Source organism: Vicia villosa, linkage group LG1, assembly GCF_029867415.1.
Source record: "Vicia villosa cultivar HV-30 ecotype Madison, WI linkage group LG1, Vvil1.0, whole genome shotgun sequence".
Taxonomy (NCBI): Eukaryota; Viridiplantae; Streptophyta; class Magnoliopsida; order Fabales; family Fabaceae; genus Vicia; species Vicia villosa.
The window spans coordinates 123,087,645-123,107,168 of NC_081180.1; the positions used below are offsets into that span (position 1 = coordinate 123,087,645).

Here is a 19,524-nt window from a genome sequence, read left to right on the forward strand (position 1 = left end):
GAAGTAAATTATCTAATTTTAAAAAAATTATTCTTTAACTAACTTTTATTTTTAAAATATATTTTTAATTAACATAAAAGGAATAAAATTAAAAGAAAAAAGAAAAAAAAAAAAACTATAATCTACTTTAACTAGTTTATTATAAAATATTATAAATTAATAAAAATACACTATAAATTCGTGAAATTAATAATGTTATCAAATATTTTCTTCAAAGATATAAATTTATAAACTATAAATAAAAATTGTATCCCCCAGTGGAATGAAGCTTCTTCCATGGCTTGATTTCAATCCTCAAAACATATCTCCCAACATACTAAGTAAAATAGAAAAACCTTGAAATAAAATCAAGGAAAATCTGAACAAATTGAAATTTAAAATTATAAATTTGGATCTTCAATGTCACTATGATTGCTTGAGAGACTTTTACAATTATAAAAAATGAGTAGGCTTGTGGAAGATGAAGAAAGCTACTCCGTGGATTTTATAAACCCTTATCTTGCAATTTTATTTATTTAATTAGAAGTGCTTGCAATATATATTTTTTATAAGCAGAAGTGCTCTAATTGCAGTATATTGGACCAATATAATTTTGTTAAATTCAAAATCAAAGTTTCAATTTTGTGTTACAACCCAAATGATATGATTGAAATTGAAATGTGCTATTATATATAATTCTAACACTCATTTCTGATTCCAATGCAAAATAGCTTATGGAATAAATAAAGAATCACCAAAACAGACTCGGTTGAAAAACCACAAAAAAGATGCATTAACTTACATCAAATGCAAAGCTATGAATCTCTTGGGAAAAAAAAAATAAGAACATCCTCTTTAGAATTATTGAATGGTATCAAAATGACACAATTAATGGATCAACAAAAGAAATAATAGTTATAGATACTCTTTTGTAAATCTCACACACACTATCAAAATCACCATTTAAGCGATGTCTTTTTGTGCCTATGGTGGTCAGGAATACTTGAGTAGAAAGGCACTCCAGTTTCTTCAATCCAGTCACCTCCATGGAAGAATTTGGATGGTGCAAACCAATGTGCAGCATCTGAGTTAAGGTTCCATATTCCGGCCCAATGCACACGCTTTGATTTGTTTGAACCAGGTCCATAGTTATGGTATTCGGCGTAGAAGCAAGTGTCCATGCCGGTAAACCCTTCGGGTGTTTGCCATGGCATGTAACCGTCGGGGTGAATCAAATCGTCGATGAAAGTATCCATGAAGATGGTTCTAGAGAAATTCTTCCATGGACGAGCAAGGTAGGCCTTGTGGTCGAATCTGACCGGGTAGAACGCGGGGTCAGACACAATGGAACCTCCTTGAATGACTATGGCTGATGGCTGGAATCTTTCTTTCCTTCCTTGTGCGGTCACAATGCATTGTTGGTTTTCCAAAGGCTTCCTCACCACGAATTTGCAGTTTTGGAATACTGATAAGGCATTGCCAAAGATGAAATCAATGGTACCGGAAATGGTGCAATCACGGTAAAATTGACGCATAGTGTGTACGTAAAGTGTATCTTGATATCCATCCATTGAGCAATTGAAGAAGATGGACTTATCTCCTTGAACTCTTAGTGCAACTGCTTGATGTTTGTGTGCACCAGCCGAGTTCTCGAAACCCATGTTAATAGCGGTAAAATGATCTCCTTGAATAGCTGCAAACATATATAAATATATTAAAGATTATACAGAAAAAGCAGACAAACAGACACACGAATGGAAAGAATTGAAAGAGACATACCAACTGTGGCGGTTCTATAAGTATTAACACCATCGATAAAGTTTTTGTTGCCAGTGATTCTAGACTTCTGGCCACCTTCACCGATAAACACAACATAGGTCATTTGCTTGGTAATTTCAACATACTCGTTGTAAACACCCTTCTTAATGTAGATGATAAACGGCTTTTCGCTCTTCTCAGGAACCTTCAACAAAGCCTCGTTGATGGTCTTAACATCACCGGTACCATCCAAAGCGACGGTAACATTAGGCTTATGTTTGAAGGCACTTGTGTTAGCATCAAGGAGCATGCGATGTTCAGAAACCCATGAAGGTGTATCGGAATCAAGAAGACGGCGTCCGAAAATCTTAGAGACGTTCCAGCTAGAAACAGTGTCAGCAAAATCCGAAATGATGGCAAGAGCATTGCTGCTCATGTGCATGCTTGATGTCAATATGTCTTTCATCTTTTTACCAGCCTCAGTTGTAGTGTTCTCAAATCCATCAACACATGTATCCATGTAAGTGACAGCACCATTGAGCCAAACCTTCAGATTCATGAGGATTCTGTCGATATCCTTAAGATCAAAGTGCTCAATTCCATCAATAGCTCTTGTGAATTCACCAATGGAGAGATCCATAAGTTGCTTGCAAGTTTCAAGAGCATCCTTTGATCTAGGATCCTTCTCAACCTCATGCATGAGATCAGTTTCCTTAATTTTTTCACCAATTCTCTTCATGGTAACATTGAATGCTATTTTAATGAGTTCTTTCGGGTCGGTCACATTCCCTGCAGCAGCTTCGGCTGTGAGGGTTTCCACACATTCCTTCTTGTATTCTGTTGGTTTACAGATGGACTGCACAGCTCTCATTGTAGAAGAAACATGATTTCTTCTATTGCTTTCGATATCGTCGTCGTAACCTTGGTTACGACTGGCGCCAACAGTGACAGCAACAACCATAGCAACCAACAACAAGGTAGACACACCAATTATGGCGATTCTCCTTCCTTTCTGTGCATCACCACCCTCTGACATTTTTTGAGGATTAAGCTTAACACACAAACAAAGAATGAAAGGAAGGAGAGATAGTTGGCTTGTGAGGACACAGTTATCCTCAGCCAAAGAACTCAGGAGAATGCGACCCTGAGGAATAACATGCAATGTTGAAAGTTATTTATACCGAAGGAAATGGATTCATTTGTGGTGTGTGGCTATTTGTTTCTATCAATAGTAAAACACGGAAGCCACACAATTTTTATGGCTGAAATGATTACTTGACTAATTAAGCTTAAGCTTGTTTTTAGTTAATTCTAATTCAAACTCGTTTAATGGTTTATGGTCCATGATTAATGTGATTTATAGGAGTTGAACTCGGGAAACATTACATCTCATATATTCTTTCATAATTGTCTATTCTTGATAAAGTTTCATAATGGAGTGTTTATGAAAATTTGCATAAATAATGCAAATTTTGATTATTGTTTATGAATATATCTTTTCTAAGTATAACTTTTCTTTCTACTTATGTTTAAATTTCTAAAATATTATTTTTAAATAATAAGGATTATAATTTTTTTTTTTTGTTGTCTTAATGTTTTATTAGGTACAAAATAAAATTAGTCATACCGCTTGGTTTTATGTTGAATTTTTAGTAAAGAGTTGTTTAGGTGATGGTTTTTGGATGGGAGTGGAGGCGGAAATGAGGGGATATCTTAAATAAAATGGGTTTGGTTTAATATTTTAAGAGGGAAAGAGAAAAAGGGGAGGGAATAAAAAACCCTCATAGAGTGATTTTCCGTTCTCTCTTAATTATAATTTTTTTGGAGTGGAGGAGAGAGATGGGGAAAGACGCTAAAATATAACTTATTATATTAAATAAATTAACCTTAGTGTTTTTTTTATAAAATTTATAAAAAATATTAAAAGTGCAGGATTTTTGTTTTGTTTTGGAACCAGAGATAGAGTGATAGCCTAGTGGTTCGAAGAAGATTCTAAAAGTGCGATCGGGAAGTCGGTTGACGGACTGTGTCCCGTCAGCGGTCCATTTTGAGGTGGTCGGCCGAGGAAAATATGGTCAGTCAAGAACTGTTTCCCCCAAGACTTTCTAGGAACCCTAGATACCGGGAAAACATTAGTAGTTGCGGTCGGCTATATTGAAGACTTATCTCAGTTTCTTTTAAAATTGAAATGCTTGGAGTGCGTTGTAGAAACGATTAAGGATAAGCGCATTTAACGTTTTCTTGTCACCAGTTCATTGTCACCTTTAATTTCTAACAACTCACCCTAGGTATGCATATTAGGAATTGATTATCCTATCTAAGGTACTCAAGTATTTTCTTCCCCCGTGCGGAATGATGGGACAAGACGCTAGTTATCCTCAGATTTTCCCTTTGTTATTTGATCGTGTCATACCCCAAAATTTGCCCATTATATTTAATCATATTTCAGTCCATCTGACTTTCAAATGCTCAAAGATCTCCAATTGCTCAAAGCTACCTACCTCCTAAACGAATGCCTTTGAACTAGGGTTTTGATCTTCTCAAAGAGAAATCAACTTCTGATACCTCAAGTGGACTCCATGATCTCTCATATGCTCAAAAGGGTCCTCATGCCAAGATTCAAACTCTGATTCACAAGATTGCCTAGACAAAAGCTCAAATAGTCAACAGTCGACTAGTTTGACCTAAAAGTCAACTGTGGTCAAAGTACAGTCAAAATTCCTGATTTTTGGTCAACATCCTTATTTTGAAGTATCATTCATCATTTGATCAAGGATTGATCATGATTCATCAAGGAAAGGCTCCAAAATCATCAAGAACCTGAGTTTCTAAATTAGGGTTTTTAAGGAGAAAGTCAACCCAACTTTGACCAGCCATAACTTCCACATGGAACATCATAAATTTTCCATCCAAAGCTCAGTTTGAAGGAAATTTAATTCTCTACAACTTTGTCTCTCACATGACAAGTCTAAAAATGCTTCATTTGAGAGATATAGGCCAAAACATTACAGGTCCTTCTAGAAGATCGCAAAAAGCTGTTTTTGTCAGGAGCAATATCATCAAGAGAAAATCTCCAAAAGCAAAATATGTTCCGAAGTGGATTGTAGAGGACATCCTGGGCTTTCCAAAAAGTGCTAGAACATCTTCATACGACAAGTATTGAACGAGTTATGGCTTGCGCAAGTTGGGCGATTTTTGAGAAATGCACATGGAGCAAAATGAAGAATTTTGAGTTTTTAAATCAGTGGGCCTAAGATATGGACTCCAAACATACCCATGGGCTAAATAAACATACTTAAGACAATTATTTCATTTTTATGACATTTATTTTTATTTATGTGAATTTGATTCATTTTAAATATTAACAAATCAAATAAAATATGAAATAATTAAATTTAATCATGAGATTTATTTTATGGCCATATCAAGTGATCCAAATGTCAAATATATCATGCAAATTTAGTGCTAGGGTTAATTGGGTGAGATTGAGCCTAAAATATAAGCTTTTACATAAGATTTTCAATCAAATATTCTTGATTGAATATCTTGGATTCTCTCCAATTTTATTGCCCTAATTCTCTTCATCTATATAAGCACAGAATTCACAAAGCATTGGGGAACGTTTTGGCAGTCACAAAGCTTGGGTTTACATTCCAAAATTTTCACACTAAGGTGGCACCATCGACTTCCTATTTCCAGCTCTATTCAAGACCAAACAAGCATTCTAATCTCCTCTCCAGGTATTTTAGGGCAAGAATGGATCATTGGTGAGGTCCCATGACGTGTAAAACGATTCCATTATATTCATACAATATCATGCATACTTGATTTTCGTTTTTTACAATTTCATGTGTTTTAATTGAATCTAATGGTTTGCTTGAGTTCCTGGCATGTTTTAGAAGGTATCTGGACAGTTAGTTCAAAGCTTTAGCGCATGAATCATGAAACACCATTGTTAGGGCATAATCCGGGTGCTTGTTCGTTTTCAATGATGCAACGCATAAAAATCCAAAACGTTGGACTCAATGGAATCATGGGACCTTCATAACCGTATATGGGCGGTTGACTCATAGGTTTCACGTGGAAATCGTGTTCCACCATTGCTATGCCGTATTGTATTGTTTCATTCATATCTCACTATGCAGGTCGAATCAGGTTAAACGGAATCCACCATTGGATTCGCAGCCACCGGTTTAAGGGGGGTAAGGTATCCTTTTGGCCTTTATTCTTGTGGTTTCGCAGGTTTGCAGTTTGAAGTCACCGGAGATGGTGATCGGCGCCGTCGCAGATAGGCGTCGTTGACTTGGAGGCAAGGGTGGAACGCGCGTGTCGTAGCCCCAGTGTATGGTCAAAAGTCAAAAAGTCCTCTCTACTCTCATTGGCCAGTCAAACGAGTTAAAAACCCTCTCTCTGCGTGCTATTGGTCCGCTCGCGTATTGGGGTCCACCACTTTGACTATGCATTTTGAATTTCAATTTACTACTGTTCTAAATACTACCTTCGGTCCCATTTATAAGAAAAGATTTCATTTTTAGATACATTGAATAAATAATGTATCTGGACAATATGTTGTCTAGATACATTATTTATTCAATGTATCTAAAAAAAGAATCTTTTCTTATAAATGGGACCAGAGGGAGTATTTGTTAATTGTTTTCTATTTTCGTAACGAATTCAGTGTGCAGCCAAGTTGGTGACAGGGGAGTTTAAGTGAGTAAAAGGTCCAGGGTTCGATCCCTGGGAACACAAATTTAATTTTATCACCTAAATGTCTTGAGCTGTTTGTAGATTCAGTGCACTCCTCATATGCATGACCATGATACACCCTCCGTCCATCGTCGTCAAAGCCCCAGCGATCCAGATCTAAGGAACCAGGCGGCAAGGTCCATCATACTCCCTCAATGATCAATCACACCAAATCAGAGCTAAGATACTTTTACTTCTTTTTTTTTAATTCTTTTCTTCTTTTTTATTTTATTGTTATTTTCTTTCTTTTATTTTATTCCTTTTTTATTATTTATTATTATTATCTTTTCTAAACGTTTTTTTAATAAGGTTTTTTTTTTATAATTATTTATATTTTAATCGAAAACTCGATTTTTCCTCGTAATATCAAAATTTCTTACAATAATAATTTAGTTAAGGTTTTTAGTTAATAATTATTTTTGGGCTAATTAAATGTTTTTATGCCTTAAGACCTTGATTTTATCATGATCGCTAATCACGGCTGTTGGTAGGTGTTATCCACTAACGCTTTTAAGCCTTATAAATCCTTTAGGTCACAATAAGTTTTCTTTTTAGGGTTTATAGATCTTTGATCAATTAAGGTTTGTAGATCACTCATACACTAAGAATTCTTTTCTTTTGTGCAAATTTTCAGGGTTACCCCAGTATCCTCCGGTTACGCGCCGTCAAATCGAAAAGCTAAGTTCTAATCCTTTTCTTATTTTAATTTTATTTTCATTTTTGCCTTATAGGTGAAATTAAGATTTATTTTCGATGTCAAGGAATTCCACATACACTCATCTCTATTATTTTCTGTTTGATTCTCAGATGTTCAGATTCAATCGAAGGTTCGAGGGAGATCAAGGCTCAAGATAAAGATTTTAAAACTAATTATTGTTCTCTCTTATTTTCTGCTTTATTTCCCCTTCCCCGCAGGTGTTTATTGTAATAGCGTAGGACTTTTATTTTTCTTCCCTTTAATTTCTGCAATTTTAAACTGCGTGGTTAGTAATCTTAGGGAGTGCAAGCCTTGAACGGAATTAGGATAACTAATTACAAGATAAATGTCATCAAAGTTAACCACATGATTGTGTACCCACACACCTTTAGGGTAACCCTTCTTGTTGCCTGTTGCCTTATATTGTTGCCTTGTTGCCTCTAAGTATACTAAATAGTCAAGTCCCTCGATTCCGAGGATACCTAAAGCAATGTCGCCTGTCGCCTTCAAAGTTATCGAAACTCCCTCGAGGTTGCCTTATAAAGAATAATTGTCCCAATTGCTAAGGTATCCTTGCATGATGTCTAAAAAGATTAATGACTATTATATCCTTCCCTTAGACTACCTGCCCTCTTTATGGCAAGGGACAGTCTTATGGCGAACGATAACTCGATGACCCTTCAACATCCAATTGAAAGACTTTCTGCCCTCTCATGGTATGGATAGATCCTTTCGCCCGAAAGACTTAAAGAACAAAAAAGACGATCTTAGGGTAGGTAGTTCTTAATTGCTTGCTCCATTCGAATCAAAATCAAATTCTTTTCACACCTCCTTTTCAAAACGATTTCCAAAAGGCTACGCTTATTTACAAGCTAAAGTCCTTATTCAAATCCTTTTACTATTCACACACGACACTTCAAACTTTTCAAAACAAATAAGTGAGCTAAGCAATTAAGAGCCCATGGATAACCATGGATGTAAAGGGTGCCTTACACCTTCCCTTTGTATAACCTACCCCCCGAACTCAAAATCTTTTTTAAAGGTCTTTTCCTGTTCTTTTAGCCTTTCTTATTGGATAAAATAAAAGTCGGTGGCGACTCTTGCTATCCGCACATTTCAAATAAAGTCAGTTCACCGTATTACAGATCGGAACCATTGATCTTTGTTTTGCCCTCTCCTACAAGAGTTTAGGCGATGTTCTTCAATTTCTTTTTTCTCGCTGTTATCACATACTCGTCTATTTTCATCATATCACTTTGCTCTGTTTTGTGAACATATGCCTTCATTTTATCTCTTGGTTTGATGGCGGTGATCATAATGGAAGATTACTCTTGGGTCGAACTAGAGTATTTAGTCCATAAACCTCCAATTGTAAAAGGGGGAGAAATATCGTCTGACCCTTTAGAAATAGGGGTTCCCTCTGATTGGGGCATTGAATGGATTCCGACTGAGAAAAGGATATTTTACAAGTTTAAAGGTTCATTTATCCCTTTTTACTCCTGAATTTTTTGATAATTGGGTGTTCGTCATCCACTAACCGCTTTCAAGAAGAAGGTTTTGGAACATCTTTGCATTCCCCCTTTGCAACTCCACCCTTGTGTCTGGGGTTTCGTTTGAGTATTCCAGTGCTGGTATGAATACCATGGAAATGCAGGTTCAACTTCTCGAGATCTCTTTTTTAACCTTTTTGAAGTATGTCCCGTTTCGAATGTGATGTTGTTACGCGCTTGTTTCTCTTTGTCGTGCGAAAAAACCCGATCTTCAAGGTTTACATTTACATCTTAAAGTAATTTAAACCCAATTAATTTCTAGATAAGTTTCTTTCTTATCTTTCCCGTGAGGAATTTTGTGGTGTTTCTTTTACTCTTGCTGGACAAACTGAGTGCACGGACCGGCGGCAGATATTTTGGTCTTCAGATCATTTCTCTTAAGGCGCCAAAAACTATTGGGTCCCTTCTGAAGCTCTTAATGATGTTGATAAGGACATGAAAGTGATTCTGCTCTCGTTCTTTGAGGATTTGATACCCGGTAAAGAAGTGGCGAAAGCTAATTCTACAGAGGGACGAAAATAGGTACTTGGTAAGTTGTTTTATTTCTTTTTTCCGAAGGTATATGGATTAGTTTAGTCTTCACCCTTTTAGTTTCTTTTCTTTTCCATATAAGTAAAAGAAAATTCTCATCTCTACGAATAGCATTACATTAGAGCCCATGGTTCCTCCGCATATTCTAACTCCTTCAAAATGTCGGTACAAGAAGAAACATGCCAGGATCGATGTTGCTGCTCCCAGTAAAGATTGGGTAAAGAAGCTGAAACAAGTGAAAGTTGACTATGTGGTTAATGATGCTAGAGGGGTGGAAGGTGCTTCTTTTTGCTTGCCTTTCCTTCTGGCCGGCGTGATTTGGTAAAGGAGATATTCGCATATGTGATGAGAGTAGTTCCACTCCTTAGCCAGTTAGTTGTTGATCTTGAAGAGTTTCTAGCGCATTTGGTTTTGTCGTAAGAGGTGAAATCGTTAAGGACCCATTATGACTTTGTTGGGGCAAAGAAGGGGGTCTTGAAAAGGATTCTTTGGAGATGTGGGGTCGCATGGAGCGAGTTTCCATTATCTCTAAATAAAGACGTCTCTATGGGTCCCTGGGTGAATTAGTTGAGCAGGTAGAGGATCTCGAGGACCAGCTTAAGAAGATAGAGGATGTTATCTACCAGAGTGAGCTCAAAGTGGAGATTACATCTCTTGTGGTCTGGGGTACTGTAAAAGACATGATCGTATGGGAGGAAATCTTGGAAAAAGGAGAATAAATTCTTAGGGTTCAACGGGATACGGTAGATGTTCAGTTCCAAGAATTCCCTAATAATGGCCTCTTGAAAAAGCATGTTTTCCAAAGTGTCTTGTATCAATTGGAGTCTCTTACTACAGAGCTTCTTAATTTTCGTGCTTCTTTCCGAATCCTATAACTATTTTCTGATGTATCTATCAAGTACCTGCATACACAATGTTACATTTGGTTTTTTTTTGTATTTTTAGATACCTTGTTTCCTTTATCGTTTTGATTGCTTGCATTTTGCCCTTATCTAGTGAGATGTAGCCATGCCTTCGTATTTGTACGGTGCTCCGCATTACAGATGATCATTCCTCGGTCAAGGAGAGAGGATCCACGTTCATACCCCTAAGATATGACTCAGATCGTGGTGGTGTCATACCCCAAAATTTGCCCTCCTCTTTGCATCTTCAATGACTCGAGGTCCAAGGGTTCTTGCAAATCATTCTCTCCTGCTCAGAAATAGGGTTTGCATTTTATCGAAGGATTTCGAATCTCTGGGGCCTCAAATGAATCCCAATGTCTCTCACATGCCAAAGCCACAAATGCTTCATTAAAAAGATATGATCCAATGTATTACAAGTTCTTCAAAAGGATCATTAAGAGGTCATCCTTCTCAAAAGCCCGTAAGCTTCAATGGAGATGAAACCAAAAAGAGTGTTTAGAGGACTCTTTAAGCTTTCCAAAAAGTCCTGGAACGTCTCCATTGGACGAATATTGGGAAAGTTAAGACTTATTGAAGTTAGCAAAATTTGTGAGAAAATACAAGGGTTAATTTGAGTAATTTGGAGGTTTTGTGACTAAATGAGCCTATCATTTGGACATAAAACAAGCCCATGACACCAAGAGCAACCTTTAATCCACCAATTTATTTTAGGGCTTTATTTATATTTATTTGAATTATATTCACCTAAATATTAAATAAATCGTTTAAATATAATAAATGGATTAAATTAAACAAAGCATTTTCTAAAAAAAAAGAAACCCAAAAGACTCAATTTTGGAATATCAAGGAGGCGTGAGAAATTGGAAGGAAAGGATTCGCTTGATTAAAATAAGAAACTAAGGTTGGAAAGTTTATATTTGATTTGCAATCAAGTGATGATATCCGAAATCAATGAGATTGTATCTAATTTGTTTGACCTAATTGTTAATAATATATAACTATAACATGTACAAGGCAGAGGGGGCTGGGCCGAAAATCTGCAAAAAGAAGATGGCAGCCTTAAAAAATGCATACCAAACTCAAAATTGGGAGAAAACAACCAAATGTGAATTCCTATTTGCAGCCACATTCAAGAAGACTTGAAGATCAATTTATGTTCCTGGACGTTTTCTGAAACTACTGGAGTCATCACCAAGGCCCAGAGCATCCTGAGTCGAGTCCACCATAGCCACGGTTCCACCTATTTTTTCTTTGATTTCGTTCTTGTTCATTCACGCGTGATTAATAGATTTTGGTTGCATATTCTAATTCATGGTGATGTATGGAGTGTGTCTGATACATTTACTTTGAGTTTCGGTACAGAAATTGCAATTCACCATTAATAGGTTTTCAAAGCTGTGTTTTAGGATCTAGAGTTGCAGGTGAAATTGGATAAAACCAAGGGCGTATTCGCATTCGTAGGACATTTTTCAGTCGATCCATGGTGATTTTTATGAATGCATCTTGTGTGTTGCATGAGCTTCGGCTGGCAGGGTCTACGGTCACGCAAAGAAGACTTTGCCACAGTCTGCGTTTTATTCCACGAGGAAGAAGAACCATCTTGCTCAGCTGGCGCGTTTTTGTGTTTTTTTTAATTACAATCATGCGTGTGTATATGTTGTTTATGTTGTAGAGTTCAAACAGCGAATCAAAGTGCTCTAGTGGAAGAGCAACGCGTCCTAAGGCTTTCAATGATAAGGGGAGGGGTTCGATCCCCACTCCCGACCTTATTTTTGTATGAAATAAAAATTCATGGATCCAGTGCCACGCATCTTTGTTGGCTTATGATGCACTCTCGCTCAACACCATTGGATCTCCTTCAAGTCAGATCTAACGCCCACGCCATCTGCAGCACACCATAGACCTTCAAGGGGCAGCCACACAGGATAATTTCCAGGTTCTTTTGTAATATATTTATTTATTTAATATCTATTTATTTAGATTTATTTAGATTAATATATTTGCTTCTATTAGTTTATTTTGATTAGGATTAGAATAAATTAGGATTAGGGTTAGGTTTATAATATTTTCCCCGATTATTCGAGTATCTCGATTAATTTATTTAATTGGTTTTAACCATAAAAAAATCACAATAAAAACCCTATTAAAGTTACAATATTAGGGTTTGCCCGATCCCATTACCGTTTGGCAAAACATTAATCTTAATATTAATTTTCTCCCCGAACCGACTATACCTATTAGTCGCAGTAGGCGAGAAATAATTTTGATTAATTTAATTTGTTAATAATAATTTAATTAATTCTTTAATCAATTCTCTCCTCAACCCGACTAAATCTATTAGTCGCATTAGACGAGAGATAAAAAAAATTATAAATCTAAAACACATTCAATTTGCTGCCCGTGACGATCAATCTATCGATCTGAGTAACCAGCAATGCTCATTAATCTGTTAGCTATACTGATCAAATTTATTGATCACCGCATCTAACAGTGCCATATTAAAGCAGGGTTGTACGCCCAAAACCACATCTAAAACACTAAACCACGATACTACGGATTTACATCCTTTCAAACACTGTGATGTTCACAACTACGATAAGGTAATTCAAAATACCTTCGAACTTCGCATTTCAAAACAACTTCAAAACAACTTCAAACACCTCCATAATCAAATTCAATTCTAAGGCGTTGTTAGGTGCCAAATTGTGTTAATATTTAGTTTAATTAATGGCACCTTTCGACCGTTTTTTATCGTATATTCGTACAATTCCCTGAAGTTTTAGATAATTATTTATAGTTTATAATTTTAAGCTTTCTTTTAATGATAATATGTGTTTTAGTTGTGATTTTGTAGGTTTTAGCCATTTTTGAGAAGTTTGGAGCTTGTTTTGACCTTGATAAGAGAGTGCTGGGCAGAAGTATGCGCGCGTCGCGCGGAGATGTGGGCGCGTCGCGCCCTGGGCAAGATATTTTGGAGCTTCAAAGCAGAGAGTTGCGCGCGTCGCGCGCATTGGCGGTTTATATTTCTTAAGTGTAATGGCGCGAAGCGCGCTGGAGGGCGCGACGCGCCCTGGACAGAAAACTGTTTTACTATATAAAGAGTAATTCTGATTTTTGGAAGGACTTGACATTCTTAAGAGCTCATAAACCCTAAACACTGTAGCAAACTAAGAGTTGAAGATTAGAAGCCTTGATCGTCGATTAATCACCTTTGATGCTTGTTGATCTTCATCCTTTACTTCTTGAGCAAGCTACCATTCTCATGGATAGCTAAATCTCTTTTGTATCAAGATAAGATGTAATCTTCCTAGCTTTTTGTATGTTTTCTTGTGAATATATTATGTATGAACATGTGATGATCAATATAGATGGTTTAGTTTGTTAAGTAAAGATTTTCTTTGGTATAAGTGTTTGAGACATCAATATTTGTATCTAGATCTAACTTTATCATCTATCAAACTATAAATTGCAGACATGGATTTAGCGTTTGATGTTTACTTAGTATCGGTTTTAAAACGTTATTTGTATTGTTTAAAGGATGGAGAAATCGTCGGTTAAACAATACGGTAAATCTAACTATATCATTGCGGACACGGATGATATAGGCGTCAATACGTAATTATGTTGATCGTTACCATGTTCATATACGTATATTTATAAGGAGACATACAAATTTAGGTCGATGAAATCGAATCTTGATACATTTTCTTTAACTTAGAACTTTCATTACTTTACTCTTTGCTACTAAAAGTGTTGAATGATCTTTTGCAAACCCAAACTTAAAGTAACATTAACTCACGACAAAATAGGCTATAGAACGGCGGTGATATCGCAATAATCCCTGTGGATACGATACAAACGAAAAGTACACCACAATACTCTTTCAACAAAATGGCGCCGTTGCCGGGGATTGTTGTTTAGATATTGCAAGCATTGCGATAGTTTGTTTTGTATTGAGTCTTATAATTAATATCTTGTTTCTAAATTTATTTTCCTTGTGTTTGTTAATTTGCTTGGTTAGTTTTTCAGATTACAGTTTATGCGAGGACGTATACCTGCAGATCAACTCCTTTTTGATCCTGAGATTGAGAGGACTGCTCGTAGAGAGAATAGCATAACTCGTAGGAGGAGACAACTAGCTAGGGAAAGAAGACAACAACAAGAAGCATCTTCTTCTTCAACTCCGGTTGAAAACTTGGTTGAGGAAGAAATGGCTGCGGATCCTCCACCTCAAGGGCCATGTGTTAACAGCCCTCGTCTCAATGCACAATTTGCTCGTGATCAGGCCAATGGAAGAAAATCCGAAATGAAGACGGGGTTACTTCAATTATTATACCAAAATCCGTTCACAGGGGCAGATCACGAGGATCCATTTACTCATCTAACAAAGTTCTACGAGATCGCCGGAACAATTGGTGCTCCGGAAGACCAAGAAGAACAGGTGTTCAGAAGACTCTTTCCTCATTCCTTAATTGGAAAAGCTAAGGAATGGTACCTTGATCAACCAAATAATGTCATGATAAATTGGAACGAGTTAGAAGAGAAGTTATTGGATCGGTTTTTTCCTCACAATAGGTTCATGGAAGCGAAAACTTCTATTGCGGTGTTCTCTCAAGGTTCGAATGAATCTCTCAATGAAGCATGGGAGAGGTTCAAGTCCATGGTTAGAAAATGCAAAGGTCATGGGTTTGATGAATTGTCTCAAATCCATATCTTTAGAAATGGACTCCAACCTCAACCAAAAACTCTTTTAGATGCTACCGCGGGTGGTTCGTTGATGTCAAAAACTGCGGCAGAAGCAATTGCTATCATTGATAGGATGGCTTTGAATGATCATCAAGGGCAACACAACCGTAGTGCATCGCAAAGAAAACCGGGAGTTCTTGAATTGAATACTAGTGATGCAATACTTGCTCAAAACAAGTTATTGACACAACAAGTAGAATTGCTCACTCAGCAAATGTCAAAACTCCCTCAACAAATCAAAGAGATAAATGGGAGCCCTTCTAAAAATCAACATGTGATGTGTTGTGAATTGTGTAGGGGTGACCATCAAACAGGTTTTTGTCCTCCACCGGGTGAAGAGGTGAATTATGTGTCTAATCCTAATCAAGTTTATGGTGGGAGACAACAACAACAACAACCTTACAACAATAACCAAGGTTACCAACAAAGAGGTAATCAAGGTTATCAACAAGGATGGAGGCCGGAAGCGGGTCCATCGAATCGTCAAAATCCTTATCAAGGTGGTTACAACCAACAACCTCAACAATCAAAGCTTTCAATAGAGGACACTCTTAGCCAATTCATGCAATTGCAAATTGCAAGCCAAAAGAGTACGGATGCCGCCATAAAGAATCTTGAAACTCAAGTCGGGCAATTGTCAAAGCAACTTGCCGATCAAAACAAAGGTCCTTTTCCGGCTACTACACAAGAAAATCCTCGTGAGCATTGTAAGTCAATTCTAACTCGTAGCGGTAGAAATATTGATATGGGTGTAGGAGAGATAGTTGAGGAGGAAATTGTTGAGAGTGAAAAAGATAGGGTGATTGAAGTAGAAAAAAATGTTGAGGGTGATTTAGTTGAAAATGAGAAAGAGAAAGAATTAGTGGAAAAAGAAACTCTTGAGAAAGTTGTAGAAAAAGAGAGAAAAAATTGAGTGTGAGTGAGAAGGGAAAGAAGAAGGTGGATGATTCTATACAAGTGAAGAAATTACCTTACCCTCCCGGTCCGTCAAAGAAAGAAGATGCAAAGCACTATGCTCGGTTCTTGGACATCTTTAGCAAGTTACAAATCAATGTTCCCTTTTCCGAGGCATTAGAGCAAATGCCGATGTATGCAAAATTCATCAAAGACATCATCACTAAGAAGAGAAGATTCTTGGATCCGGAGGTAGTAACGGTGAGCTCTTGTTGTAATGCGTTAATTCAACGCACTACTCCGATAAAATCAAATGATCCTGGGCGGGTAACCTTACCGGTGTCTATTGGAAATGTTCACATAGGCAAAGGTTTGGTAGATACCGGATCTAGCATTAATTTGATCCCATTGTCTATGGTGAGAAGATTAGGAATCAACGATTTGAAGCCGACAAGAATGACGTTATCATTAGCGGATAAATCCACAGCTCATCCTCATGGAGTTGCGGAAGACTTGCTTGTCAAGGTTGACAAATTTTGGTATCCTGTTGATTTTATTGTCATAGACATGGAAGAAGATCCTGAGATTCCATTGATCTTAGGAAGGCCTTTTATGAAGACGGCCCGAATGATGATAGATATTGATGATGGCTTAATGAAATTAAGGTACCAAGATGAAGAATTATGTCTTGATCTCTTTGAAGCCATCAAGCATCCGAGTGATGAGGATGATTGTTTTAGAATCGATGCTACCGAAAGGGCTATTATGAAAGTGGAGAATCAAATGCACTTGTCGAATCCTCTTGAGAAGACTTTAATGGAAGCTCTTGAAGTTCTCACCAAAGATCAAGAGAAGGAAATTGAAGATTGCTTGAGAAATTTAGAGGCTTGTGATGAGATGAATCCATTTGAAACTCAAATTGAAGAGTTGAAGGATGAACCTAAAGTTGAAGAGCAAAAGGTGGAGTTGAATGTGTTACCGTCTCACTTGAAATACGTGTTTCTCGGTGACAATTCTACTAAGCCGGTTATCATTAATAGTGGTTTGTCTAACAAGGAAGAGCATCGATTGAAAGAAGTATTGATAAAGAATCAAGAAGCATTAGGATGGGTTTTATCCGACTTGAAGGGTATTAGTCCGGCCTATTGTATGCATAAGATTATGTTAGAAGATGATTTTCGGCCCATAGCACTACCTCAAAGGCGATTGAATCCAACCATGAAAGAAGTTGTTAGAAAAGAGGTTGTGAAGTTATTAGAGGCGGGGATGATTTATCCCATCTCCGATAGCGAATGGGTGAGCCCGGTGCATGTTGTTCCTAAGAAGGGTGGGTTGACGGTAGTGAGAAATGAGAAGAACGAGTTGATTCCTTCGAGAGCGGTGACCGGGTGGCGTATGTGTATTGATTATAGGAGGTTGAACCAAGCAACAAGAAAAGATCATTTTCCATTACCTTTTATGGATCAAGTGTTAGAGAGGTTAGCCGGAAGAAATTTCTATTGTTTCTTGGATGGTTATTCGGGATACAATCAAATATCAGTGAATCCGGCGGACCACGAGAAAACTGCTTTTACATGTCCTTTTGGCGTTTTCGCATACCGAAGAATGCCATTTGGACTATGTAATGCTCCCGCAACATTTCAAAGGTGCATGCAAGCTATCTTCTCATATTTGATCGAGAAAAGCATCGAGGTGTTCATGGATGATTTTTCTGTGTACGGGTCGTCATTTGACTTGTGCTTGAAAAACCTTGATGTGGTGATGGAAAGATGTATTGAAACAAATTTGGTTCTCAACTGGGAGAAATGCACTTTCATGGTAACGGATGGGATTGTTCTTGGCCACAAGGTATCTTCAAAGGGGCTTGAGGTCGATCCGGCAAAAATCGAGGTTATTGAAAAGCTTCCCCCTCCGGTGAATGTGAAAGGCATAAGGAGCTTTTTGGGACATGCTGGGTTCTATAGAAGATTCATCAAGGATTTCTCCAAGGTCGCAAAGCCTTTGAGTAATTTGCTCAACAAAGGTATGGAATTTAATTTTGATGAATCATGTCTAAAAGCTTTCCTAGAACTTAAAGAAAATTTGACCACCACACCCATAATTGTCGCTCCTAATTGGTCGCTTGAGTTTGAACTCATGTGCGATGCTAGTGACTATGCGGTTGGTGCGGTTTTAGGCCAAAGGAAGAACAAACAATTCCATGCTATACATTATGCGAGCAAAGTTTTAAATGAGGCACAGGTTAACTATGCCACTACCGAAAAAGAATTGCTCGCAATTGTATTTGCATTGGAAAAGTTTCGTTCTTACCTCATTGGTTCTAAAGTGGTGTGTTATACAGATCATGCCGCAATCAAATATCTTCTCACCAAGCCTGATTCAAAACAGAGGCTTATTCGGTGGATTCTTTTGCTTCAAGAATTTGATCTTGAAGTGAGAGATAAGAAAGGTACCGAAAATTTGATTGCGGATCATTTGTCTCGGTTAGTGAATACCGAGGTGACAAACAATGAAAAAGAGGTGAGGGAAGAATTCCCAGATGAAAAACTGTACATGGTACAAGAAGTTAGACCCTGGTTCGCAGATATGGCTAACCACAAAGCATCTGGCTGGATACCAGAGGATCTAACTTGGAATCAAAGAAAAAAGTTTTTGAACGATGCAAATTTTTATGTTTGGGATGAGCCTCACTTGTTTAAGTTGAGTAGTGACAATCTTTTGAGAAGATGTGTCGCGGATGACGAAACAAAAAGCATTTTGTGGCATTGCCACAATTCGCCTTATGGTGGTCATTTCAATGGTTTGCGTACGGCCACAAAAGTCCTTCAATCGGGATTTTGGTGGCCTACTTTGTTCAAAGATGCTTACCACCATGTTGCCTCATGCGACAGTTGTCAAAGAACTGGTGGAATTGGGAAAAGAGAGGAAATGCCCCTCCAAAGTATTGTAGAAGTAGAGGTATTTGATTGTTGGGGCATTGACTTTGTCGGACCATTCCCTTCCTCAATGTCAAATGAATACATCTTGGTAGCTGTGGATTATGTGTCTAAATGGGTGGAAGCGATTGCTTCACCCAAAGCGGATGGTAAGACCGTGATCAAATTTCTGAAGAAAAATATATTTTCGCGGTTTGGCTCGCCAAGAGTGATAATTAGTGATGGTGGATCTCATTTCTGTAATGCCCCGCTTGAAAAAGTGTTGGAGCAATATGGAGTAAAACACAAGGTAGCTACTCCATATCACCCACAAACTAATGGGCAAGTTGAGAGGACCAATAGAGAGATTAAGAGGATTCTTGAGAAAACTGTGTCTAGCTCTAGGAAGGATTGGTCAATGAAATTAGATGAAACCTTGTGGGCGTATCGAACCGCTTTCAAAGCACCGATCGGTCTTACACCATTCCAAATGGTGTATGGGAAAAGTTGCCACCTTCCCGTAGAAATAGAACATAAGGCATATTGGGCCTTGAAGCTTTTGAATTTTGACCACAAGTTGTGTGGAGAGAGAAGAAAAATCCAATTAAATGAGTTGGAAGAGATGAGATTGCATGCCTATAAGTCTAATTCAATTTACAAGGAAAAGACCAAATTCTATCATGATAGTAAGGTTAGAATGAAGGCCTTTAAGGTAGGGCAATTAGTTTTACTCTTCAATTCCCGGTTAAGACTTTTTCCGGGAAAGTTGAAGTCGAAGTGGTCCGGACCGTTTTTGGTCAAAG

At 37.5% G+C, this 19,524-nt stretch overlaps 1 protein-coding gene across 1 annotated transcript; it reads right to left on the bottom strand.

The window, feature by feature from the left end:
* Positions 1-805: 805 nt before the first annotated feature.
* Positions 806-2,902, bottom strand: LOC131644065 (pectinesterase-like). Its single transcript, XM_058914459.1, has 2 exons — positions 1,759-2,902; positions 806-1,672 (listed from the first exon to the last, which is right to left on the bottom strand). The coding sequence occupies exons 1-2, from the start codon at positions 2,771-2,773 to the stop codon at positions 936-938; spliced, it is 1,752 nt and encodes a 583-aa protein (XP_058770442.1). The 5' UTR covers positions 2,774-2,902; the 3' UTR covers positions 806-935.
* Positions 2,903-19,524: the final 16,622 nt, after the last annotated feature.